The sequence below is a fragment of the Pelophylax lessonae genome, assembly GCF_965119305.1.
Source record: "Pelophylax lessonae genome assembly, chromosome: 12".
In the NCBI taxonomy this organism is placed as follows: domain Eukaryota; kingdom Metazoa; phylum Chordata; class Amphibia; order Anura; family Ranidae; genus Pelophylax; species Pelophylax lessonae.
Window position 1 is genome coordinate 31091845 of NC_138779.1, and position 27173 is coordinate 31119017.

Below are 27173 nucleotides of genomic sequence, written 5' to 3' on the forward strand. Positions count from 1 at the left end.
GCTTCCGGGTCTGGGGAGCCCACCCCCGCTGTGATCTGACGCTTCCGGGTCTGGGGAGCCCACTCCCACTGTGATCTGACGCTTCCGGGTCTGGGGAGCCCACCCCCACTGTGATCTGACGCTTCCGGGACTGGGGAGCCCACCCCCGCTGTGATCCGACGCTTCCGGGTCTGGGGAGCCCACTCCCACTGTGATCCGACGCTTTCGGGTCTGGGGAGCCCACCCCTGCTGTGATCTGACGCTTCCGGGACTGGGGAGCCCACTCCCACTGTGATCCGACGCTTCCGGGTCTGGGGAGCCCACCCCCGCTGTGATCCGACGCTCCCGGGTCTGGGGAGCCCACTCCCACTGTGATCCGACGCTTCCGGGTCTGGGAAGCCCACCCCCGCTGTGATCTGACGCTTCCGGGACTGGGGAGCCCACCACCGCTGTGATCCGATGCTTCCGGGTCTGGGGAGCCCACCCCCGCTGTGATCCGACGCTTCCGGGTCTGGGGAGCCCACCACCGCTGTGATCCGATGCTTCCGGGTCTGGGGAGCCCACCCCCGCTGTGATCCGACGCTTCCGGGTCTGGGGAGCCCACTCCCACTGTGATCCGACGCTTCCGGGTCTGGGGAGCCCACCCCCGCTGTGATCTGACGCTTCCGGGACTGGGGAGCCCACCCCCGCTGTGATCCGACGCTTCCGGGTCTGGGGAGCCCACCCCCGCTGTGATCCGACGCTCCCGGGTCTGGGGAGCCCACTCCCGCTGTGATCCGACACTTCCGGGTCTGGGGAGCCCACTCCCGCTGTGATCCGAAGCTTCCAGGTCTGGGGAGCCCACTCCCGCTGTGATCCGACTCTTCCGGGTCTGGGGAGCCCACTCCCGTTGTGATCCGAAGCTTCCAGGTCTGGGGAGCCCACTCCCGCTGTGATCCGAAGCTTCCGGGTCTGGGGCACCCACTCCCGTTGTGATTATACACATTATATAGGATGTCCGCCAGCACTAGAGCTGCACGATTCTGGATAAAAAGAGAATCACGATTTTTTTGCTTAAAGATCACGATTCTCGTCGTAACATCAACTTTCACATTATACAAAAAATTAGGCTAAATGCTGTTTAGTTTTTTTATAATCCATTAAAGAGTATTTTTTCCAAAAAATTGCGTTTGAAAGACCACTGCCCAAATACCGTGTGATATAAAAGATTGCAGCGCTCGCCATTTTATTCTCTAGGGTCTCTGCTAAATAAATAAATATATATATAATGTTTGGGGGTTCTAAGTCATTTTCTAGCAAAAAAAATACTGATTTTAACTTGCAAGAAGCGAGTGTCCGAAAAAGGTTTAGTCTTTAACCTCTGAACGACCGCCTGCCGCAATTTTACTGCGCCAGGTCGGTTCTGTCCCACGAAACGATATAACTGTACTTTACTTGGCGGGACCGCTAGCTGGGGCATGCGCACAGCACAGGGGAAGCTGATCAGAGGGTCCGGCAGCCATGATTGCCGCCAGTCCCCCGCGATCGTTCCCTGTGCATACAGATCGGCGGTCTGCCGTTGTAAACATGGCAGACCGCTGTTCTGTCAGTAATGAACACAGGGCTCCTCCTATTTAGGATCACAGGTCTCTGTGTTCATGCAGCAAGCCCATCCCCCCACACAGTTAGAAAGAACCCCCTAGGCTCGCATTTTAACCCTTTGATCACCCCTGGTTTTAACCCCTTCCCTGCCAGTGTCATTATTCAAGTAACAGTGCATATTATTAGCACTGATTACTGTAGTAATGTCACTGGTCCCCCCAAAAGTGTCAAAAATGTCAGTTAGGGGTCCGATCTGTCCGCCGCAATGTCGCAGTCCCGCTAAAAAATGCTGATCGCCGCCATTACTAGTAAAGAATAATAAATAAAAATGATATAAATCTTTCCTCTAGTTAGTAGACGCGATAACTTTTGCACAAACCAATCAAAATACTGGTATTGGGATTTTGTTTTACCAAAAATATGTAGCAGAATACAAATTGGCCTAAAATGATGAAAAATTTTGATTTTTAATTTTTTTTTATTGTGAAAGTTTTATAGCAGAATGTGAAAAATATATATATATTTTTTTTTTTTTCAGAATTGTCGCTGTTTTTTTCTTTATAGAGCAAAAAATAAAAATCGCAGAGGTGATCAAATACCACCAAAAGAAAACTCTGTTTGTGGGGAAAAAAGAACATCAATTTTATTTGGGTACAGCGTCGCACGACCGCGTAATTGTCAGTTAAAGTAACGCAGTGACAAATCGCAAAATATGGCCTGGTCATTTGGGGGTAAATCCTTCCGGTCCAGAAGTGGTTAAACAGAAGACAGGGTGGGGGTGTGAATGCCCCCCCCCCTATCATATATATATATATATTCTGTACATTGAATTCTCCTCTCAAATCCTAGAAGGACCCTCTCCCCTCCTATAGTCCTTATTTATTATCAGTGCGTCATAATTGCGCCAATTCTGCGTCACATCTCCATTCTGCGCCAACCCCCTCCCCCTGGCGATCACGTGACACGGCGGCTTCGCCCTCTGCTGGGATTGTTCCTCTCCGCAGCCCGTAGTGCTTAGTATCTCGGCGGGAAAGTTCCCGGAGCCCGGTGACAGCTGAGAGCGGAGGAGGCGGGTATGGCGGAGGATGAGGAACAGAGAGTGCACCGGATACAGGTACGGGGGGGAGGGGACACCGGGGACTTCCATATATACACCGTATACCGGGATACGGGCTCCGTGTTCACTGCACGGCTTATACAGCTCCTCTTATAGATTACTGTGTACACAGCGCCATCTAGCGATCAATGTGCTGAAAGTGCACAGGCACTAAGTGTGTATACAGCGCCACCTAGCGACAGATGTGCTGTAAATGCACAGGCGCTAAGTGTTGTGTATACAGCGCCACCTAGCTACAGATGTGCTGAAAGTGCACAGGCACTAAGTGTTATTTATACAGCGCCACCTAGCTGCAGATGTGCTGTAAGTGCACAGGTGCTAAGTGTTATGTATACAGCGCCACCTAGCGACAGATGTGCTGAAAGTGCACAGGTGCTAAGTGTTATGTATACAGCGCCACCTAGCGACAGATGTGCTGAAAGTGCACAGGTGCTAAGTGTTATGTATACAGCGCCACCTAGCGAAAGATGTGCTGTAAATGCACAGGCGCTAAGTGTTGTGTATACAGCGCCACCTAGCTACAGATGTGCTGAAAGTGCACAGGCACTAAGTGTTATATATACAGCGCCACCTAGCTACAGATGTGCTGCAAGTGCACAGGCACTAAGTGTTCTGTATACAGCGCCACCTAGCTACAGATGTGCTGAAAGTGCACAGGCACTAAGTGTTCTGCATACAGCGCCACCTAGCTACAGATGTGCTGCAAGTGCACAGGCACTAAGTGTTCTGTATACAGCGCCACCTAGCTACAGATGTGCTGAAAGTGCACAGGCACTAAGTGTTATGTATACAGCGCCACCTAGCTACAGATGTGCTGAAAGTGCACAGGCACTAAGTGTTCTGTATACAGCGCCACCTAGTGACAGATGTGCTGGAAGTGCACAGGCACTAAGTGTTCTGCATACAGCGCCACCTAGCTACAGATGTGCTGAAAGTGTACAGGCACTAAGTGTTATGTATACAGCGCCACCTAGCGACAGATGTGCTGAAAGTGTACAGGCACTAAGTGTTATGTATACAGCGCCACCTAGCTACAGATGTGCTGGAAGTGCACAGGCACTAAGTGTTCTGTATACAGCGCCACCTAGCTACAGATGTGCTGAAAGTGCACAGGCACTAAGTGTTCTGTATACAGCGCCACCTAGTGACAGATGTGCTGAAAGTGCACAGGCACTAAGTGTTATCTATACAGCGCCACCTAGTGACAGGTGTGCTGAAAGTGCACAGGCACTGTGTTGTGTATACAGCGCCACCTAGCGACAGATGTGCTGGAAGTGCCCAGGCACTAAGTGTTGTGTATACAGCGCCACCTAGCTACTGATGTGCTGAAAGTGCACAGGCACTAAGTGTTGTGTATACAGCGCCACCTAGCTACAGATGTGCTGAAAGTGCACAGGCACTAAGTGTTATGTATACAGCGCCACCTAGTGACAGATGTGCTGAAAGTGCACAGGCACTAAGTGCTATGTATACAGCGCCACCTAGCTACAGATGTAGGCGCTAAGTGTTATGTATACAGCGCCACCTAGCTACAGATGCGCTGTAAGTGCACAGGCGCCAAGTGTTATGTATACAGCGCCACCTAGCTACAGATGTGCCAAAAGTGCACAGGCGCCAAGTGTTATGTATACAGCGCCACCTAGCTACAGATAATGAAGATAAACGGAGATAATGTATGTCATAGGGATTGCGGATGACACCGCTGACATCCGTTTATGCGTCCGTTCCGTTTTTTTTTTTTTAATGGAAAAAAAATAGGGTTCTCTTCTGTTCCTAAAAACGAAACTAATCGGAAAAGAAGGCAAATTGGATGTCAGCGGATGGTCATCCGCAATCCCATTGACATGCATTATGTCTGTATTTCATCCGCAATCGGATGGGATGAAAAACGGACATACGGGGACCGCCTTTGTGAAAGGACCCTTTGAGTGAGAGCAATAATTTGAGCCTTAGACAATCTCTGTAACTCTAAACTGGTAACCTGTAGAATTTTTTTTTTTATAATTGTATTTTTATTAAAGGTTTTTCAAATATTACAAAATAAGATAACAAATGTCACAGTAAAAAAGCGTAGAAAAGGAATTAACCACTTCAGCCCCGGAAGGTTTTACCCCCTTCCTGACCAGGCCCTATTTTGCGATTCTGCACTGCATTACTTTAACGGACAATTGCGCGGTCATGCGATGCTGTACCAAAATAAAATTGATGTCCATTTTTTCCTACAAATAGAGCTTTCTTTTGGTGGTATTTGATCACTTGTTCAATTTTTATTTTTTGCGCTATAAACAAAAAAAGAGCGACAATTTTGAAAAAAAATCAATATCTTCCACATTCTGATATAGGATATAGGGAGCGATCGCGGGTGTCAGGCGGCAATCGGAGCCGCTTGCCCGCTGCATCGGCTTCCCTGCTGCTAAGTGGGAGCGCGTTGGCAGCGGCCCATGCTCGCCCCCCCCCCAGCCTTCCGAGAGCGAGCGTTTTGCCTGGGAGCGGCTGCCTGCCGCAGTACATCGGCGGCGGGCGGTCGTAAAGTGATTAAACAAGAAAGTACATTTAAGAAACATAGCTATTAGGACATACACAAATTCTTTATATACCCTAACACTAGGCAGCATCATAAGACAAATAAGATTGCAATAAGTATAGTAGGTATAACAAATCACATAGTGCATATAAATTGAAACATGTCAGACAGTATGCTCATAAGCAATAAACTGAGCACAATGTTTTGTTTAAAAGAGGGGAAAAGGGAGAAAAAGCCAGAAAGGTCAGGGAAACAGAGGGCCGTCTCCATATATGGAGTGATCCCAAATATCCCAACATTTACAAAATTGTGGCAGTGTATTGGAAACATTAGTGGTTAAGAACTCCATCCTCCGAATTTCAGCAATGAGAAGCAAAAGTTGAGATTTGGAGGGTGGATAAGTGGATAACTGGATCCACCCCCCCTGGGCTGCTAATAGTTTATACGCCATCAGACGATTATTCAGCTTCTTAATACCGGGGAAGGGAAGGCCCAGTAGGTAATGTATAGGGTCTAGAGGAAAGATCGACCAAACATTTGTTCAAGTCTAAACCCAACATCCCTCCAAAAAGGCTGTAGATGATCACATTGCCAGAAAATGTGGAAATGCGAGCCAACCCCAAGACCGCATCTCCAGCATAGGGTTAAAAGGGATGAATTTTGGCGGTGTAGTACCTCCTGGAGTTCTATACCAAAACATGAGTATTTTCAAGGCTGTTTCCTTTTGAACCACACATCTTGAAGAAGTGAATGCGGATGTCCATATATTATCCCAGGTGTTCAGGGGAATGGTCCGTTGGAGAATGTGAGCCCATTTTCTCATATCTGTAGAAATTTTTAAAGCGTCGTCTATGGAGATTTCTGACCAAAGTTTTCAACTCCCTGACAGAGGGTAATGGGTTTCCTTCACAATCCCTTGAGGCACATATATCCCTCATTCCAAAACCTGGTAAGGACCCCTCCAATTGCTCAAGCTATGGGCCTATATCCATGATTGGCATTGATTTGAAGAAGCTTAGGTCGGCATCATCTCCTGATTCACCCCCTTACATACAGGTCTACATCATCTCCATATTTACCCCCTTACGTACAGGTCTACATCATCTCCATATTTACCCCCTTACGTACAGGTCTACATCATCTCCAGATTTACCCCCTTACGTACAGGTCTACATCATATCCAGATTTACCCTCTTACGTACAGGTCTACATCATCTCCAGATTTACCCCCTTACGTACAGGTCTACATCATCTCCATATTTACCCCCTTACGTACAGGTCTACATCATCTCCAGATTTACCCCCTTACGTACAGGTCTACATCATATCCAGATTTACCCTCTTACGTACAGGTCTACATCATCTCCAGATTTACCCCCTTATGTACAGGTCTACATCATCTCCATATTTACCCCCTTACGTACAGGTCTACATCATCTCCATATTTACCCCCTTACGTACAGGTCTATATCATATCCAGATTTACCCTCTTACGTACAGGTCTACATCATCTCCAGATTTACCCCCTTACGTACAGGTCTACATCATATCCAGATTTACCCTCTTACGTACAGGTCTACATCATCTCCAGATTTACCCCCTTACGTACAGGTCTACATCATCTCCATATTTACCCCCTTACGTACAGGTCTACATCATATCCAGATTTACCCTCTTACGTACAGGTCTACATCATCTCCAGATTTACCCCCTTACGTACAGGTCTACATCATATCCAGATTTACCCTCTTACGTACAGGTCTACATCATCTCCAGATTTACCCCCTTATGTACAGGTCTACATCATCTCCAGATTTACCCCCTTACGTACAGGTCTACATCATCTCCAGATTTACCCCCTTACGTACAGGTCTACATCATATCCAGATTTACCCTCTTACGTACAGGTCTACATCATCTCCAGATTTACCCCCTTATGTACAGGTCTACATCATCTCCAGATTTACCCCCTTACGTACAGGTCTACATCATCTCCATATTTACCCCCTTACGTACAGGTCTACATCATATCCAGATTTACCCTCTTACGTACAGGTCTACATCATCTCCAGATTTACCCCCTTACGTACAGGTCTACATCATATCCAGATTTACCCTCTTACGTACAGGTCTACATCATCTCCAGATTTACCCCCTTATGTACAGGTCTACATCATCTCCAGATTTACCCCCTTACGTACAGGTCTACATCATCTCCATATTTACCCCCTTACGTACAGGTCTACATCATATCCAGATTTACCCTCTTACGTACAGGTCTACATCATCTCCAGATTTACCCCCTTACGTACAGGTCTACATCATATCCAGATTTACCCTCTTACGTACAGGTCTACATCATCTCCAGATTTACCCCCTTATGTACAGGTCTACATCATCTCCAGATTTACCCCCTTACGTACAGGTCTACATCATATTCTGATTTACCCCCTTACGTACAGGTCTACATCATCTCCATATTTAGCCCCTTACGTACAGGTCTACATCATCTCCAGATTTACCCTCTTACGTACAGGTCTACATCATCTCCAGATTTACCCCCTTACGTACAGGTCTACATCATATCCAGATTTACCCTCTTACGTACAGGTCTACATCATCTCCAGATTTACCCCCTTATGTACAGGTCTACATCATCTCCAGATTTACCCCCTTATGTACAGGTCTACATCATCTCCAGATTTACCCCCTTACGTACAGGTCTACATCATCTCCATATTTACCCCCTTACGTACAGGTCTACATCATCTCCATATTTACCCTCTTACGTACAGGTCTACATCATCTCCAGATTTACCCCCTTACGTACAGGTCTACATCATATCCAGATTTACCCTCTTACGTACAGGTCTACATCATCTCCAGATTTACCCCCTTATGTACAGGTCTACATCATCTCCAGATTTACCCCCTTACGTACAGGTCTACATCATATTCTGATTTACCCTCTTACGTACAGGTCTACATCATCTCCATATTTAGCCCCTTACGTACAGGTCTACATCATATCCAGATTTACCCTCTTACGTACAGGTCTACATCATCTCCAGATTTACCCCCCTTATGTACAGGTCTACATCATCTCCAGATTTACCCCATTACGTACAGGTCTACATCACTCCGGTTGGCTAAAATGCTTCACCTTGACTCCTAAACCTTCCTTAGCTACTAAAAGCCAAGAAACGGGATTCAAGGTGACTACCAGATGGTATAGATGCCCATCTGTTTTGCACCATTTAACTGCTCCATACCCTATACCTGCTGGCACTGTAGCTCCTCCAAGGGCACCATGATCTATATATGGTGGAAATGCCCCCCTATTAGATCTTTTTGGCAGTGTATCTTCAACCTCTACTGCAAACTGATGGCAACTTCTGCTCAAGCTTTGCCTGAAGTAGCTCTCCTGTTGATACTCCCTGGATCCTTCAAATCCTTAAAAAAAAGGCCATTTCTTATCCGCAGATAAAACAGTAATCCCTCTCTACTGGAAGTCACCCAACATACCTTCTCTCAGGGAGTGGTCCAATGAGGTTGACTCTATCAGAGATCTTGAAAGACTGTTGGCACAGGAGGAAGGTAGAGAAGAACAATTTTCGGTGACCTGGACTTCATAGTCTATGTTTCGGTACTCATCTGAATTTCTTACCTGGGCCTCGGGAGAAGCTACATACTTCTCTTCTGGACCTGGCCGGAGTACATCGACCTCTTCTCTCTATTTTGTTTTGTCCCTCCTATCTCTCTCCTTTTTCCAGTACGCAACCTCTCCATCTTTAACATCTTTCTTTTGGATTCCCTGCTTGTACCCTGAAAAAGTGTCAATGATGTGTTCTTTACCTTAGTGATCCCTACAGCATATGCGTTCGATCGTTTTTCTGAGACCTCAATTATGTGATCTTCTTATACATCGATATTTTGTTATACGTCTTTAACTTCTTAATTGTTTACATATCATGAAGCATTCCCATAATCAGACAAATGTTGCTCTGAGTCTTTACGTGTATTTTTATTCTATGTTCTTTTTACATCTTTGATACAATAAACTGAGATTCAACCAAAAACAAAGGTAGAACTTTTGGGAAGAATCTATTTATGCAGACTTGTAAAGTTGCTGAAAAGTTCACTTTAAGTTCTGTAAAACCTTTGCACAGAGATGGATAGAACTGTATAAAGTAAAATGTGTTTTTCTCTTTATCCCCCCGCAGCGTTTGAAGGCGGCCGTTCACTACACAGTGGGGTGTCTGTGTCAGGATGTGGCAGAAGATAAGGAGGTTCAATTCAGCAAACAAGCCATTGCTGCCATTTCAGAAATCACCTTCCGGCAGTGTGGTAAGTGACACCTTCACAGGAGCCTGGGGGTCACACTAATGTCAGTGTGGTGTAATCTGGGCCTGGGGATCACACTAATGTCAATGTGGTGTAATCTGGGCCTGGGGGTCACACTAATGTCAGTGTGGTGTAATCTGGGCCTGGGGGTCACACTAATGTCAGTGTGGTGTAATCTGGGCCTGGGGATCACACTAATGTCAATGTGGTGTAATCTGGGCCTGGGGGTCACACTAATGTCAGTGTGGTGTAATCTGGGCCTGGGGGTCACACTAATGTCAGTGTGGTGTAATATGGGCCTGGGGGTCACACTAATGTCAGTGTGGTGTAATCTGGGCCTGGGGATCACACTAATGTCAGTGTGGTGTAATCTGGGCTTGGGGATCACACTAATGTCAATGTGGTGTAATCTGGGCCTGGGGGTCACACTAATGTCAGTGTGGTGTAATATGGGCCTGGGGATCACACTAATGTCAGTGTGGTGTAATCTGGGCCTGGGGGTCACACTAATGTCAGTGTGGTGTAATATGGGCCTGGGGATCACACTAATGTCAGTGTGGTGTAATCTGGGCCTGGGGGTCACACTAATGTCAGTGTGGTGTAATCTGGGCCTGGGGGTCACACTAATGTCAGTGTGGTGTAATCTGGGCCTGGGGATCACACTAATGTCAGTGTGGTGTAATCTGGGCCAGGGGGTCACACTAATGTCAGTGTGGTGTAATATGGGCCTGGGGGTCACACTAATGTCAGTGTGGTGTAATCTGGGCCAGGGGGTCACACTAATGTCAGTGTGGTGTAATATGGGCCTGGGGGTCACACTAATGTCAGTGTGGTGTAATCTGGGCCTGGGGATCACACTATTGTCAGTGTGGTGTAATCTGGGCCTGGGGGTCACACTAATGTCAGTGTGGTGTAATCTGGGCCTGGGGGTCACACTAATGTCAGTGTGGTGTAATATGGGCCTGGGGGTCACACCAATGTCAGTGTGGTGTAATCTGGGCCTGGGGGTCACACTAATGTCAGTGTGGTGTAATCTGGGCCTGGGGGTCACACTAATGTCAGCGTGGTGTAATCTGGGCCTGGGGGTCACACTAATGTCAGTGTGGTGTAATCTGGGCCTGGGAAAAAAATAATGGCCCTATGTGAAAAAGTAATTGCCCCCTAAACCTAATAAATGTTTGTGCCACCCTTGGCGGTAGCAACTGCAATCAAGCGTTTGCGATAACTGGCAGTGAGTCTTTCACATCGCTGTGGAGGAACATTGTCCCACTTGAGGATTTTTTAGCATTAACGGCCTGTTTAAGGTCATGCCAAAGCATCTCGATCTGATTTAAGTCAGGACTTTGACTAGGCCACTCTAAAACCTTAATTTTGTTTGTTTTGAGCCGAAAGGCTTCACTACCGGTTTCCCTTAGAATGAATGGCGGCGGCAGCCGATCTGAAAATCGGCTGTGGTGCTGACATCATGGACTCCCTGGACAGGCAAGTGTCTATATATTAAAAGTCAGCAGCTACAGTATTTGTAGCTGCTGACTTTTTTATTTATTTTTTTCCCCCAGCTGGAACACCGCTTTAAGTGATTTCTTAATTCAACAGGTCTGGCAGTAATCAGGCCTGGGTGTGGCAAGTGAGATTTAAATGATAAGTTCACCTTTTCACACAAAAAAATAAATAAATGCACATTTATTTGCAGGTAAAAAAATGTGCATTTATTATTTTTTGTTTTGGGAGTTTTTAAATCATTGCACCAGTGATCAGCAGATAGCTGATGCCATGCAGGTGTCCTGCAGGTCTGTCACTGTAATGGGTTCTTCGTACCTTGAACAACAAAGCCGATATAGGCTGACAGGAAGAATGAATGAGCACTATGGTAGTTTATTAAAAACTACAAGCTGACAGCCACAAAGGCTATGAATGAGTGACATGGCCGGGTGGGCGGAGCCCTGCGTTTGTTTTATTTTGACAGCTAGTAGGTGGAGAACATCCCCCGGTCCAGTGCATTCATACCATGTTACACCTCGAATATGGGTGTAACAAGTAACATGTTTTGAAAGGTGAACTTTGAGATGCACCGAAAATTTCGGCCGAAAATGGTGTTCTCGGAATTTTGCTGATAAGAAAAAAAGGTGCCAATAAGGGCACTGAAAACGCACGCAATTTTGGCGTGAATTTGCTGCGATTTTCCCGCGATTTTACGCTTATTGATTGTTTTTTGGGGGTTTTTTTAGGTCATGTGGCTCAAAAACTGCAATAAAAACGTAACACAGGTGTGTTAATGATGCACTCTTGCTGTGTTTTCAATGTCTCTCAATAGGGAGGTGCATTTTTGGTGCGTTTTTTTTTTTTTTTTTTATCTGACCAAAAATGTAGCAAGCAGGATTTTTAACTCCACAATGGAATCGCAAGGGACCAGTGTGAAGACATACAAAGAAATTTAAAATGGTACATTTTTCTTGAGCTTTTCTTGCGCTAAAGGTGCCAATAATGTCCGACAATAAATTCATATTCAGTTAAATTGAGGATATTATTAAAAAGTTGTAATACAATTACAGTATATATAAAAATAAGAATAAACTGTCATTTTGGGTTTTGGGTTTTGGCACCAAAATTTCGGTGCACCTCTAGAACTTCTACTTTAACTCAGCTTTCCAAAAAATGTGGTTAGTCACAGTTCATTCATGATTCTGCAAGGGGGGCAATTACTTTTTCACTAAGTCACAGGGCCAGTTTTTTCTCTTAAAGCGGAGTTCCACCCAAAAGTGGAACTTCTGCTTTAAGAACTCCTCACCCCCTTACATGCCACATTTGACATGTCATTTTTTTTTGGGGGGGGGGGTGTCAGGTACCTAGTTTCGACATGTACTCGCTCCCACTTCTGCTCGAGCCGCCTAGGGGCCACCGAGGAGGTGCAGCGGGGATGATCTGAATTATTTCAGTGTGATAAATATGCAAAAACACAGCTCCTTAGGATTCTTGACCATTGGGTATACTGCCCCCTACAGGAGCAGGACACTAGGCAGAAAAAGAACTTGACTACGCCTATGGGCAGTCCCAGGGTGTATACTCCCCCTCTCTGCTATAGGTACTCAGATTTTTTCTGCCTAGTCAGGAGGAGTAAGGACCTAGTTCCTTGCTGGGATTACTGGTCCTGGCAATTTTTTCTTTTAAATAGCTTTTTTTTCTCCCGTTTTTAATCTAGATCCAGTGGTCACCCCAGTCTGGCCAGTGAGTGCACGTAGACCACAACTTAGCCCCACTGGACAGGGGTTGGCCTGCGAGTTAAACACCTCGTGAGGTCGCATACAACTGGACCTCGGCCTGCATCGCAGCGTTCTTCCTGGCCGATGGCCCCTACTTCGATGGTGAGGGGTTTTGTCTGGAGCGGTGCCTGCCTAGTACCCTGTATGGTTAGTAGCTGTTCCCCTACTCCCCCTGAAGGGTTTTGAAGTGGACACGGGCTCCTCCCTGGGACAGTCAGATCGCCCCAGGTTCCCCTCCTTCTCGTTAGGTCCCCCTGTATTCTTGTGGTCCCTGTGGGTCATCTAGCCCCCCCATCCCCCCCCCCCACCTTGCCTCAGAACAGTTTCAGGGTTTTTATTCAAACCTGTTTACGGTCCCAAAGACTCTTACTGTGGACTCGGCTCTAGCCTGAGTTTTCCTTCCTCTGGACAAACTCCAGAAGTTGCATGCTGAATTTCATCTACTGCTGTCCAGCAGATGGTCATCCCTCTGGACTTGCATGCAAGTGCTGGGCCTGATGGAATCATCCTTTTTTGAGGCGGTTCCGTTTGCACAGTTCCATACGAGGTCTCTGCAAAGGGAGATCTTGGCCAAATGGGACAACTGCCCGAAGTCTCTGGACAATCCGATCCGGCTGAGTCTGGAAACCAAAAGGTCTCTGGTCTGGTGGCTTCGCTCTCCAGCTCTTCGACAGGGCAAATCCTTTCTCCCCTTGTATTGGACAGTGGTCACCACGGATGGCAGTCTCTTTGTGGGGGGGGGGGGAGGTTAGAGTCCAGACTACTGTTCAATGTCCTGGAATTCCGAGCAATCAGGCTGCGCCTGGATCACTGGATGGATCGTCTTCAGAGGTGTCCAGTGCGGATTCAGGTGTACAAAGCCATGTCTGTGGCTTTTGTCAATCACCAGGGTGGAAAAAGTAGTGTGTTGGCAGCTCTGGCAGCCCCGGCATTCTACGGTGGGCAGAACGCTTCGTTCCAGCTCTCTCCGCCGTACACATTTTAGGGGTGGAAAACTGTCAAGCGGATTATCTCAGTCGGCAGGCGTTGGACCAAGGGTAGTAGTCTCTTCACCCGGACGTGTTTCATCAAATAAGTCTCAGGTCGGGCACCCCCGAGGTGGATCTGTTGATGTCTCGGCTCAACAGAAAGGATCAGAGGTTTGTGGCATGGTCACGGGATTCTCTGGCGAACGCCACGGACGCGCTAGTGGCCCTGTGGAGCCAGTATCACCTGATCTACGCTTTCCCTCCTCTCAAGCTGCTGCTGAGGCTCTTGTGCAGGATTGAGGCAGAAGGGATTCCAGTCGTTCTTGTGGCCCTGGACTGGCCTCGCCGGTCATGGTACGCCGACTTGGTGCAGCTGGTCGTCGGCGTCTCTTGGAGACTGCCTGTTAGGGAGGATCTGTTGTCCCAAGGGCCAATCTTCTATCCTGCTTTATAGTCGCTGGCTTTGACGGCTTGGCTATTGAAAGCCAGGTGCTTAAGGCTAGAGATTTGCCTGGGTCGGTGATTCCGACACTGCTGAAGTCTACCTCTAGGAAGATCTACCATCGTACGTGGAAAGCATAACTTTCATGGTGTGAGTCTCTTTGTGTTCATCCTCGCTCTTTCTCGGTGGCTCCGGCCTTGACCTTTATTCAATGGGGGGTTGAGCAGAAGTTTGCCTTAAGTACCATCAAGGGCAAGGTGTCAGCCTTGTCGGTCTTCTTTCAATGACCCCTGGCCACGCACTCCCTAGTGTGAACCTTTATTCAGGGGATTCGACATTTGACTGCACCGATGCAGTCTCTTCTACCACCTTGGGATCGGAACTTGGTGCTTTCAGTTTTCAGAAGCTTCCCTTTGAAAATATTTGGGAGATTCCCCTGCTCACGCTGTCCCAGAAGTTGGCCTTTTAGGTGGCGATCACCTCTGCTCTGTCAGAATTGGCGGCGTTATCTTGTCGCACCCCTTACTTGGTGGTACACAAAGATAAATTGGTTCTTTGCCCCTGCCCATCATTCGGTCCTAAATTAGTCCCTGATTTCCATTTGAATGAAAATTGTGTTGCCTTCCCTGTGTCCCAGGCCAAAACATCCTAAGGAAATTGCCTTGCATGCCTTTGATGTGGTTCGGGTGAGTTGGGTGTACCTGGCAGCTACGGAGTCTTTTCGGAAGTCAGACTCGCTATTTGTGCTCACAAATGGGCCGCAAAACGGACTGTCTGCTTTTTCTGCAAACATTTCAAGATGGATCAGACAAATAGTGACTCGGGCATATTCGATCAAGGGTCAGGTTCCTCCTTGCCCTGTAAAAGCGCAATCTACTCGAGCGCTTAGTACTTTTTGGGCCTTCCGTGATCGGGCATCAGTGATGCAGGTTTGCAAGGCGGTCACTTGGTTGTCCGTGCACGCTTTCACAAAATTCTATAAAGTGGGTGTGTTGGCATCTGCGGATGCTTCCTTTGGCCACAAGGTTTTGCAGGCTGCTGTTTAGGAGGTCTGTTCCCTTTTTGGGGCAGTATTGTTCAGGTGGGCTCCAGTTGTTTTTTGTGTTGCCTGGTTGGCTAAGGTTAAGCCTTGGGAATTTTTTTGCTGTTCCCACCCCTCATGTTTGATACTGCTTTGGGACATCCCAGTGGTCAAGAATCCTAAGAAGCGCTGTGTCTGTCAATGAACGAAAGAGAAAATGGGATTTTTGACTTACAGTAAAATCAATTTCTCTGTGTTCATTGACGGGCACAACACCCACCCTTCTATGGAGTTGTAATACTTCTGACACTGTGTGTAACAAAACTGAGTACCTGTCGCAGAGAGGGAGAGTATACCCCCTGGGACTGCCCAAAAATGTAGTCAAGTTCTTTTTCTGCCTAGTTTCCTACTCCTGTAGGGGGCAGTATAACCCAATGGTCAAGAATCCTAAGGAGCGCTGTGTTCGTCAATGAACACAGAAAAGTGGATTTTACTGTAAGTCAAAAATACAATTTTTTACAGCACTGTATAATAGTAACAATAAAATGTTCAGATAATAATGGTAGCAATGGTGGTAATAATAATAATAATAATAATGTTCAGATTTGCCCACACTATGGGATTTGATGGCATTCATATAAATGGGTAATAATATTATTCCTTAGGAAAATTAGGCTTTCTGTTAGGTGTTGTGTCGGGGTAAAATGGTGCAATATCGTGACAGTTGCTAGTTTTCTGATATAAGATTATTGAACAGGAATCTAGGTTTATAAATATCACTTCCTGCTATCTCTGCTTTATTTTACATTATTTTTTTACCTTGCACATTATTATTTTTCCCTATGAACTGGTTTCTAAAAATTATCATTTATGTTGGCCTTATTTTTTTTTTTTTCGTTCCACCACAGCGCAGTTTCCTTTTTATCTCACAATGACTTACCATCTCATTGTCCTTTTTAGGCTTCTGAGCGATTCACGTGAAGTGCTTTATCTTGATGTCCTTCCAAGATCTTTAATTATGAGTTACCCCCATCTCTCTAATTAGAAATCTCATTTCCATTTTTTTTCACTCTACAGAAACATTTGCAAAAGACCTTGAGATGTTTGCACGGTAAGTGTGAGGAGGAGATGATCACCCGCATTATGCTTCCCTTACTGCTCCTGCCGGCCTTCTTGTCCTGATAGTGGCTGCTTCCTATAGAGTGTAAAGTACGCATTTTAACATCTTGCATGCTAACCCAGATTTAATATTTAAACAGAACAATAAAGGCTTCGGATTTTGCCAAAAACATTTTCTCAATTTTTTTTTTTAATGGCAGAGAAGTTTAACCACTTTACCACCGGAGGATTTTGCTGTCTTACATCCAGGCCACTGTTTGCGATTCGGCGATGTGCGATTTTAACTGCCAATTGCACGGTCGTGCGACGCCGTACCCAAACGAAATTTACATCCTTTTTTCCCCACAAACAGAGCTTTCTTTTGGTCATATTTGATCACCTGTGCAATTTTTACTTTTTGCGCTATAAACAAAAAAAGAGCGTTTATTTTGAAAAAATGACAATATTTTTAACATTTTTTTTATATGAAATTCCCCCCAAAAAAAGGTAAAAATCTAATTTTTTTTAAATTTTTGGCCAATTTGTTTTCTGTTACCTATGTCTGGTAAAAAAAATCACAATAAGCGTATTTTGATTGGTTTGCGCAAAAGTTATCGCGTTTACTAACTAAGGGAAAGATTTCTGTCATTTTTGGTGTTTTTTTTAACGAGTAATGGCGGCGATCTGCGATTTTTTTTTTTTTTTTTTTTTTTTTTTTTTTTTTGCGGGACTGCGACATTGCGGCGGACAGATCGGACCATTGACTGACATTTTTGACACTTTTGGGGGTACCAGTGACATTACTACAGTAATCAGTGCTATAAATATGCACTGTTACTGTAAAGATGACACTGGCAGGGAAGGGGTTATTTTATTGGAGAGGGAGGGGTTAATGTATGCCTGGTGCTTACTAACGTGTGTGGGGGGAGGTGACTGAGTGACACAGGGACAGATCGCATGTTCAGCTATGCTGTTCCCTGCAGTCTGTCACTGTTTGTCACTTAGGAGATCCGCCCGCTCTGTTTACACAAGCGGGCGGATCTCCAAACTGGATTCCCCGATGATCGGGGAAGAGCGGCGGCAATCGCCGCCGCTCCTCCCCTGGGCCGACTCCCGCTGTGACTGAAAACAGCGGGAGCGCGCCTCCGGTGGCGCACGAGCGCCGCCTACAGGGGGAGGAGTCCAGCGACGTAGGTCTACGTCGCTGGACGGAATTGAGCCACTTTGCCACAGTACAGTCCCAGTGACTGGTCGGCAAGTGGTTAAGTGTCGGTTCACACTGGGGCGACACGACTTCGGGCGACTAATGCCGTCGCCCGTGCACCGCGACTTCGGTGCGGCTTGCAACAACTTTACATAATGGTAGTCAATGCAAGTCGCTCCGACTTTGCAAAAAAAAAGGCGCAGGAACCTTTTTCTAAGTCGGAGCGACTTGAGTCGCTCCTATTAGAACGGTTCCAATTGCACAGCACGGTCCGCTACTTGTCAGGCGACCAAGTCGCCTGACAAGTCGGAACAGTGTGAACCGGCGCTAAAGATGAACTCTGGACAGGCAGCTAAGTACGCGGATAAAATACATATGGAAGATGCTTTATCTGCCAAATGATTTGTATTTATGTCCATTCAGTCCTAAGATGTACACAGCTCAGTCACAAAGTACATCCAGCCCAGGGTCCTGACTTTTATTTATTTTTTTCGTTTTTGCATTGCAGCTAAAATACCACAACTAGATCTTGTTCCTCCCCTAAAGTGTGGCTGACAGTGAAGGGGAAGCAGTAGACAGATGAGCTTATCTCTCTGTCGCTCTGCTCTCTTCTTCCATCAGCATGTCCCTTGTTAGCAGAGGAGCACTGTAGCACAACTGATTGGGTCGCTGTGTTGATCCCCCCTCTTGCAGTCTTAGCTCTGCTGTACAAGCAGTCACAGGGGGCTGATACTAAGTCAGATTCAGGTACTTTCACTAGTTGCCTTCAAAAATACACCTATTCATTTTTCTACACAAACCTGCACATATTGGTGTTTTTTTTGTCTGGAGTTCAACATTAAAACTCTAAAATCTAACCCATTACCTTCATTTGTAATGCTGAAATGGATGGTCCTGTAAACTAAGACTAATTTATTGTGCACCCCATTACTGCTGTAATATCATTGGGAGTTATGCTCTGTTTGTCCCCACCCCCATTGTTCTATCAGCATGACTGATGCATGAAGTTCAAGTTTTCTCTCTTTTTCTTTTTCTCTTTCTCTCTCTCTCTTTTTCTCTCTCTTTTTCTCTCTCTCTTTCTCTCTCTCTCTTTTTCTCTTTCTCTCTCTCTCTCTCTCTTTTTCTCTCTCTCTCTCTTTCTCTTTTTCTCTCTCTCTCTTTCTCTTTTTCTCTCTCTCTCTCTCTCTCTCTCTCTCTCTCTTTCTCTTTTTCTCTCTCTCTTTCTCTCTTTTTCTCTCTCTCTCTTTCTCTCTCTTTCTCTTTCTCTCTCTTTCTGTCTCTTTTTCTTTCTCTTTCTCTCTCTTTCTGTCTCTTTCTCTCTCTCTTTTTCTCTCTCTCTCTTTTTCTTTCTCTCTCTTTCTCTTTCTCTCTCTCTCTTTTTCTCTCTCTCTTTTTCTTTCTCTCTTTTCTCTTTTTCTCTTTCTCTCTTTTCTCTTTTTCTCTTTCTCTTTCTCTCTCTTTCTTTCTCTTTCTCTTTTTCTCTCTCTTTCTCTCTCTTTCACCATTCCCTTCTTTTTTTCGCTTTGTTTCTTTTTAGTTTTCGTTTCACCTATCCTTTTCTTTTCCTTTCTTTTCTTTTCATTTAATTTCTATTTTCCTTTTTCCTCCTCTTTCTTTCTCCTTTCCTTTCTTTTCCTTTCCTTTCCTTTTTCCCTTCCTTTTACTTTAACCTTTCATTCTCTTTTCCCTTACCTTTTTCCTTTTCTTACCCTTTTCTTTTTCCCTCACCTTTTTACATTTCCTTTCCTTTTTTATTTAGTTTCCCTTTTCCTTTAATTTCCTCTGTCATCTCATTTCCTCAGTTCTCTCCTCATGCTCCGCTCCTCTCCACTTTCTCTTCTCCACGCCTCTCCTCTCTCTTCTCCACTCCTCTTCTCTCTCCTCTCTTACCTAGGACATTCTAACTCACAGTTGGGATTCCAGGCTGTGTCACCTCTTTTACAATCAGCTTGTCCTGAAGCTCAGGATCCACTTTACTTTGTGGAGTGAATATAGGAACCTGACATCAGTTTTAAAGCCATTCTGACTGATATGAAAAGCTCTGTGTTTACCAGGAGCCGGGTATGAATTGCTTGATTGAATTACAGACAGGTGTAAGCATAAGATTTGCTTTAATTACGGCTCTGAATTGTTCGGAATGAATTCGTCTTCTCCTAGAAGCAGATAAACACATTTTTAGGGTCCTCTGATCTCACAGGTGTCACACTTGTGCCTACAAGGAAAGCTTTCGGTAATATAAAGTGGATGCTTTGTGTCTGCAAATTGCCTTCAACGTAACAAATCTTTTCTGCTTCCTTGCATCTGCGTGCCTGCCACGCTTCGCCCTCTTCAAGGATTACTCCACGTTTTCAATGCTCTTTTGTGCAGTACATTAGAGGATGAAATGAATGTACATGTCTTGTAGTGAAGTTTTCCTTTCTACCCCAGAAACATAAAGAGGAACCCTGGAAGCTTTGCCCAAAAATAGCCAGTTAGAGGGCAAAGGAGTAGTCACCAGTTGGGTGTGTTCAGATGCACTTTAAAACCGACTTGGCTGGGCCTACTGGGAAGCTGTCCTCTGTAATGGGCCAATTATTTCCAGTCAAGGCAGTCCCCGCATGTAGTCACATTGACAAGGGACGTTTATACATGTGGGGGATGCCTCGCCATAAATGATTGAGCTGTCAGAAAAAAGGGGAGAGGAGCTGAAGTTACACTCTGAAGAGCTCAGTTGAGAAGAGCTTTGAGAGCTGATTGGAGAAGAGGGGCGCAAACAGAAACCGAGCTGAGGCTGTCATTCAGCCGGAGGTCCCTCCCCTGTCACCATTTCTCTTGGTGTCAGGAAAACTAGTCAGAAGTGACTCATGCTGATAGCAGAGGAAGGAGGCAGTAGACAGACATAACCCCTTGGTGCTCTGGATCGAGACAAGTACACACTATAGAGTAGTGATCGACCGATTTAGTTTTTTTACCGCCGATACCGATATATTGGTCATCGGGTATCGATATATATGTATTTTTTTTTTTTTTTTTTAATGTCTACAGGTACAGTGGTGGAGGGATCTGGGGGTCTAAAAGACCCCAAACCCCTCCTCTGCACTTAAGCATTCAAAAACGCCAAGTTTGACTGTTTTGAATGCTGTACGTTTTTTGAATTCGGTGCCGCCGGTACCCGGAAGTGATGTCATGTCATGACATCACTTCCAGGTACGCGGCGGCGCCGAATTCAAAGAAACGGTGGGATGGGAGACCCGGGCAAGCCGCGGGAGGGGGGAGGGGGAACATCCCCTCCCGCTCCTTGGAATGACAGCCGAGCGGGTTCTCAGCCACATCGGTTGTCATTACAAGACAGCCGACTGTCAGCTATGGACACCGGTACTGGGGTGATGCCTCTAACTGCAGGCATCACCCTGGTACAAACACTTTCCCTGAAATATCGGTAAATAAAAAGCCGATTTCGATATATCGGGGAAAGTCCATATCGGCCCTCGATATATCGGCTTTGCTGATAATCGGTCGATCTCTACTATAGAGGGATATGCTTTGTTTATATTTCATGTCTGAGGTTTACAACCACTTTAAAAAATGTATAATTGCTACTGCGGTGTGTGAAATGTTCGCTGTCAGATCTAAACACACCTGCGGAGTCATGGCGAAAGGTTCCCACTCCTGTTGAAGGTTAGTCTTGTATTATGTATACAGGAAAAGTGGGGACACCAGGAAAAGCCATGATGTTTGTACGCTCCTTATATCCATGCAGATGAACCCGGATTTCTCTTCTTGCTACCACTCTCAAAAGGTCTCTTCCTTCTTTGTGTAGGCACGGAAAAAGATCCATAATTAACGTGGACGACGTGAAACTTATTTCCAGACGGAGTCGATCACTGGTAATATTTGTTTAATGTTGTGCGTGTAAACTGGGATAGGGGGGAGGGGGTGTATGCCTCCTTGTGTGTGTTGACCTGGTCTTCAGTCTGTCTGATTTGCATGTCTTCTAAAGCTGGCAATACACCAGTAGAACTTTGAAAAGTTTCATTTTCTTAGCATTCCTTTGTCTTTCTTATGGTTAGTTGGATGAAATCGACATTTGTTTTCAACGGTAGTGATGGGAAAATGTGAAGGAACAGGATGGAAAACTTTTCTAAAACAAAAAAATGACTAACTGTGAATGAGGCTTTCATTTAGAAAAAATACATATTTAAGAGCTGAGCTGAGGCTATCATTCACAGGCTGGAGCTCTCTCCCCTGTCACCCTTTTACCTCTTGGTGTCAGGAAAACTTGCGGGAAGTGACTCGTGTAGATAGGAGAGAAACCAGACCGCAGACAGAAATTACACTAAAGCCCCATACACACACGCAGATCGTCGTCATACAAACGTCGGCGGACGAAAGATCTGCCGATTGTATGCGTGTTAGTATGGTGCCTCCGACAGCTGTCTGCACACAATCCGCGGACAAGAGTCTTTCTTGCAAACATGAAAATTTTTGTCTGCGGACACCAGAACGGACAATTGTTTGCCTGTCAGTACAGAAATCAGCCGACAGACCGCAGATTTGCAAGACTGGGCATGCTCAGAAAATAAAAAACACAGGGAAAGTTAACCATTACATGACATCACTTCTGCAGTCAGCTGAAGTCTGCAGACAAAATTCTTGTGCTGTCCTTGTGCTGTCTTTGCACTTTTCAACAGACACCGACATCCCGGGGAGAAAAGACGAACATTTGTATGACGACGATCTGCGTGTGTGTATGGGGCTTTAGTACTCTTGACTGAAACAATTACACACGATAGAGGGATATGCTTTGTTCTGATTTCTTTCACAATATTTTTATTGAATAAAGCCAAACTCACAAAACAGTAAACGGACGGCAAGGTCAGTGGCAGAAAGTGGATTGAGAATGATAACATATATATCACAGATAAGTAGGCCTTGTATATGGTATAGCTAATAACTACAAAACAAAGACAAAAGGTAACCAGGTGAGGATGCCCAGTTTGCTTAACAGTCTGTAGGAACCATGTAACTCCCAATGGTCAAGGCCTAAAGGGTACGCTAATGGCACTTTTCCACTGCAAGTACCAGCTCGGCTCTACTTGGCCCTGCTTGGCCCTGTTTGGTTTTCCACTGCTGCTACCGCATGGTACGGTGTTGGAACGGTTTGGTATGGTTTGCTTTTCCACTAACGTAGTACTAAAGTTAGTGGGTGGGATAACAACGATTCTCTGACCAATCAGTGGCTAGTAGTGACAAACAGTCAGCTGCATGCAAAGGATTGTGGGATATGGTACCGGTATGGTACCTCTTGGAACCACAACTGAGGTGGTACTGTTTTAGAGAGCCGTACCGTTCGGTTCCATGTAATGGAAAAGCGCCGCCATACCGTACCGAACCGTTCCTACACCGTACCATGCGGTACCAGCAGTGGAAAAGCACAAAAGCGAGCCCGAACCGTTCGGTTCCATGCAGTGGAAAAGCACCATAAGCCAGCAGTATTTCAGGAATCAACATATAACAAATGCTATGATACCTGAGGTTGACCTGTTTGTAAAAAAAAAAAAAGTCTGGGGTTCCTCTTAAGGACCTAAAAAAAAAATTATATATATATATATATATATATATATATTATGAAAGGAAGAAAATTTGACCCCAAAAATGTGTATAAAGAGCAATTGACAGATTCCGCACACGCATCTGGCGGTAAATAACCAAAAATAGGAAATAAACAAAAAAAGACTGAAGAAAGAAAAGAACAAGAGGGAGAGTACGAGTAGGAAACCAAGGAAAAAGGAATCACAAAGAAAAAAGTAAGCCTCACGCAAAGGAATCCAAGGCCAGCATTGGTGGGCTCATCCGAACTTCCTGTAGGTCCAAAAACGGGAAGGCGGGCTCATTGCTAGGAACTGGTCCAACCAGGGTTGCCAAGTCTTAAAAAATTTGTCTCTAGCATCTGCGAGTATCAGCGTAAGCTTCCCGTTTATCAACGTACCATGCACCCGTCGCTTCACCTCCTCAAAAGAGAGAAAAAGGTGTTTTCCATGCTTTCCCAATGGTTTGTTTATTAGCCATAAAGATGTGTGTTGCCAAGACACATTCTCCTTTTGTTAACTCCAAGATAGGCTTATGAAGTAGAGCTTCCCACGGGTCCTTACGTACAGTTGTGTTCAAAATTATTTAACCCCCAATGCTGTAAAGGGTTTTAGGAAATGTAGTGTACATTTGTAATTGTATTCAGAATGAAATCCTACAAGGACTTCTTAAAGAACCATATGCAACTAAAATGACATCAATTGGTTTTGTAATACAGTAGTAAATGTTTCTTTTGTGAATTCTTCATTGACACAATTATTCAACCCCTTAAAGACTACCACTCTGAAGAACAGAGGTTCATTGAAGTGTTTTCAATCAGGTATTGAAAACACCTGTGGATGTCAGGGAGCAGCAATAAAGCCTAATAAGCACCAATTAGGCAGCTTTAAAATGACTGTGATACTCAGCTCCTTCTAGACATTTACTGGTGTGGTTACAAACATGGTGAAGTCAAGAGAATGGTCCAGGAAGACAAGAGAAGAGGTGATTACTCTTCACAGGAAGGGCAATGGCTATAAGAAGATTGCAAAGATGTTAAACATACCAAGAGACACCATAGGAAGCATCATTTGCAAATTCAAGGCAAAGGGCACTGTTGAAACGCTACCTGGTCGTGGCAGAAAGAAGATGCTGACTTCGACTGCTGTGCGCTACCTGAAGCGTAGAGTGGAGAAAAGTCCCCGTGTGACTGCTGAGGAACTGAGAAAAGATTTGTCAGATGTGGGTACTGAAGTTTCTGCTCAGACAATACGGCGCACACTGCGTAATGAAGGCCTCCATGCCAGAACTCCCAGGCGCACCCCCTTGCTGTCTCCAAAGAATAAGAAGAGTCGACTGCAGTATGCCAAAAGTCATGTGGACAAACCACAGAAGTTTTGGGATAGTGTTCTGTGGACTGATGAAACAAAATTAGAACTGTTTGAGCCCATGGATCAACGCTATGTTTGGAGGAGGCCTATGAAGAAAAGAACACCTTGCCTACTGTGAAGCATGGCGGGGGGTCAATCATGCTTTGGGGCTGTTTTGCTTCTGCAGGTACAGGGAAGCTTCAGCGTGTGCAAGGTACCATGAATTCTCTTCAGTACCAGGAGATATTGGATGACAATGTGATGCAGTCCATCACAAACCTGAGGCTTGGGAGACGTTGGACCTTTCAACAGGACAATGATCCCAAGCATACCTCCAAGTCCACTAGAGCATGGTTGCAGATTAAAGGCTGGAACATTTTGGAGTGGCCATCACAGTCACCAGACTTAAATCCGATTGATAACCTCTGGTGGGACTTAAAGAAAGCAGTTGCAGTGCACAAGGCTAAGAATGTGACTGAACTGGAGGCTTTTGCCCATGACGAATGGGCGAAGATACCCGTAGATCGCTGCAAGACACTTGTGTCAAGCTATGCTTCACGTTTAAAAGCTGTTATAACTGTAAAAGGATGTTGTACTAAGTACTAAGATTGAATGTCACTTGGGGGTTGAATAAAACTGATAATGATGTGAGCACAGAAAAGACATTTGTGATTATTTCATTATACATGTTATGTTATATTTGTCTGACCTACATGTGCCTCTTTGATTTAATTGTAAGCAGGATGACTGAATGATCAAAATCAATGTCAAACTGGCCAAAACAATCAATTTCAGTGGGGGTTGAATAATTTTGAACACAACTGTATATTAGAATGAAAGAGCGTATTAACCAAAGCATACACTCGAATCCACAACCTTTTAACTTTGGGGCACGTCCACCATATGTGCTTCATATTACCCTGATCAGAACAGCCCCTAAAACACAACGCTGGGTACGTAGGAAGGTATTTTGCAATTCTCGCTGAGGTGTAATATTATCTAGACATAACATTGATAGAGTTCTCTAGGGCTATGACATTACAGGGAAGAACAGAAAAGGGCCTCCCACATCTTGGGCCAGCCTTCAGGGGATTGAAGGGCACCAAAATCTTCCTCCCATCATGCACAGTAAGAGGGGGCTGAAGTGTTAGAGGCTCCCGGGAGAGAAGAATAAAGTAATGAGAATAGGCCCTGAGTAGTCAGGTGAGTACGGCCCCTGGTTTCGAATGCAGTCAAAGGTCGGGAACTATCATAATTTCAAATCGGGGAGTCCAAGAAATGGTGAATTTGGATATAACGGTATCTCTCTCAGTGAGGGGCCCCATAAGTCTCCTGAAGCTACACCTCTAGACGTGAGGAAAGAATGTACCATTGTCAGGCCTTTAGAGCTCCACCGCTTTGTTCATATTTCATGTCTAAGACTTACCAACCACTTTAAGACAAAGAAAACTGTCGTCTTAGCCTCAGTTTTATCTGTGCCATGGTGCTGCACATGTGATCAGTTGGGCACCAGCCATGGCTTGACAGTTTGGTTGAGAGCACAAGCAACAGTGAAAGTTATCATTTACGCCATGTTTTGGAAAACCTGTAAATCCATGACTTTAGTTTTCTTGTAGAACCCCACTCCTCCATTTAAACTGTAACTCCACATTGGTTGAGAAAAAAAAAGTCCTTTTTGGGTGATAATGTAGATTTCAGAAAAAAGTAGACGCACCCCACCTTATACTCCAGTTTCTGACCACTTTCTGTATATGCCGGTGACATCACTAGGCCTCCTGCCAGGGTCCTGGAGAAGCTGGGGATCCAAAAATGTTGTGATGATGAGTTTACAGAGTGTTTAGTGACCTCACAAGATTTGGGATCCTCCTTTCTTAAGAAGGCTAAGTGAAGTCACCCTTGTTTAGGCAAGCTTGCCAAAAGCTGGGGTGCAAGGCGATTCTTTTTTACACTTTAAAGGCTCATTTACAGTTGCATTGGTTGGGCCTCTGAAGAGCAACCCATAGTTGATTGCGTGCATTGCATTGGAGCCCCATTCACTTAAATGGGGATATTTCTTACTACAATGAAAACATTTCGGACATGACATGTGTAAATCCTCTTATGGGTGGGAGTGTTTGGGGATGGTAAAAATGCACTTAAACCTGTTTTTCCACCCCGCCCCCACCCAAGTTTCAAGTGTAAATTAAGCCTTATGGCTGCAAACCTTTTTTATTCATCTGATAAAAAACAATGGTGGGGGAGGTCTACAAGGTAAGGGGACCTTGCATTTTGATGTCTTCTGTGGTAAAAATGAGTGTTCTTATTTTGGTATTATTATTGTTCCTGTTTTATCGCTGTGTCTTCTGTATTGTAGCACGCTCACATCAGTGCATACGGTGAAGAAATTGCTTCCAACAACCAGGAGCAGAAAGAGAAGAAAAAGAAGAAGAAATCAGTCAGCGCTGGGAAGGGTAAGCGGCCGTCAGATGGCGATTCCGCCGTGCTGGACTCTGAAGACCACGCTATGGAGTGAAGACGTCGCATCATTCAGATATTTTATTTTTGTCTGATCTTAAGGACATCCTCAGTGTTAGATCTAAATTGACTTTAATTGTTGAACTCTATGTAAATATTAGGAATAGTATTATATAGTAAGAGGTATTTATTACTGGTTATACAATGTATGTGTGCTATTCCGCCATCGCATTCAGCGATTTATCTCGGATAAAACTATAAAGA

The 27173-nt window shown here is 45.2% G+C and overlaps 1 protein-coding gene across 1 annotated transcript; it reads left to right on the plus strand.

Annotated features, from left to right (window-relative positions):
- The first annotated feature begins 2545 nt into the window (after positions 1–2545).
- Positions 2546–27173, plus strand: CENPS (centromere protein S). Its single transcript, XM_082273495.1, has 5 exons — positions 2546–2674; positions 9425–9548; positions 16314–16347; positions 21338–21404; positions 26809–27173. The coding sequence occupies exons 1-5, from the start codon at positions 2636–2638 to the stop codon at positions 26965–26967; spliced, it is 423 nt and encodes a 140-aa protein (XP_082129621.1). The 5' UTR covers positions 2546–2635; the 3' UTR covers positions 26968–27173.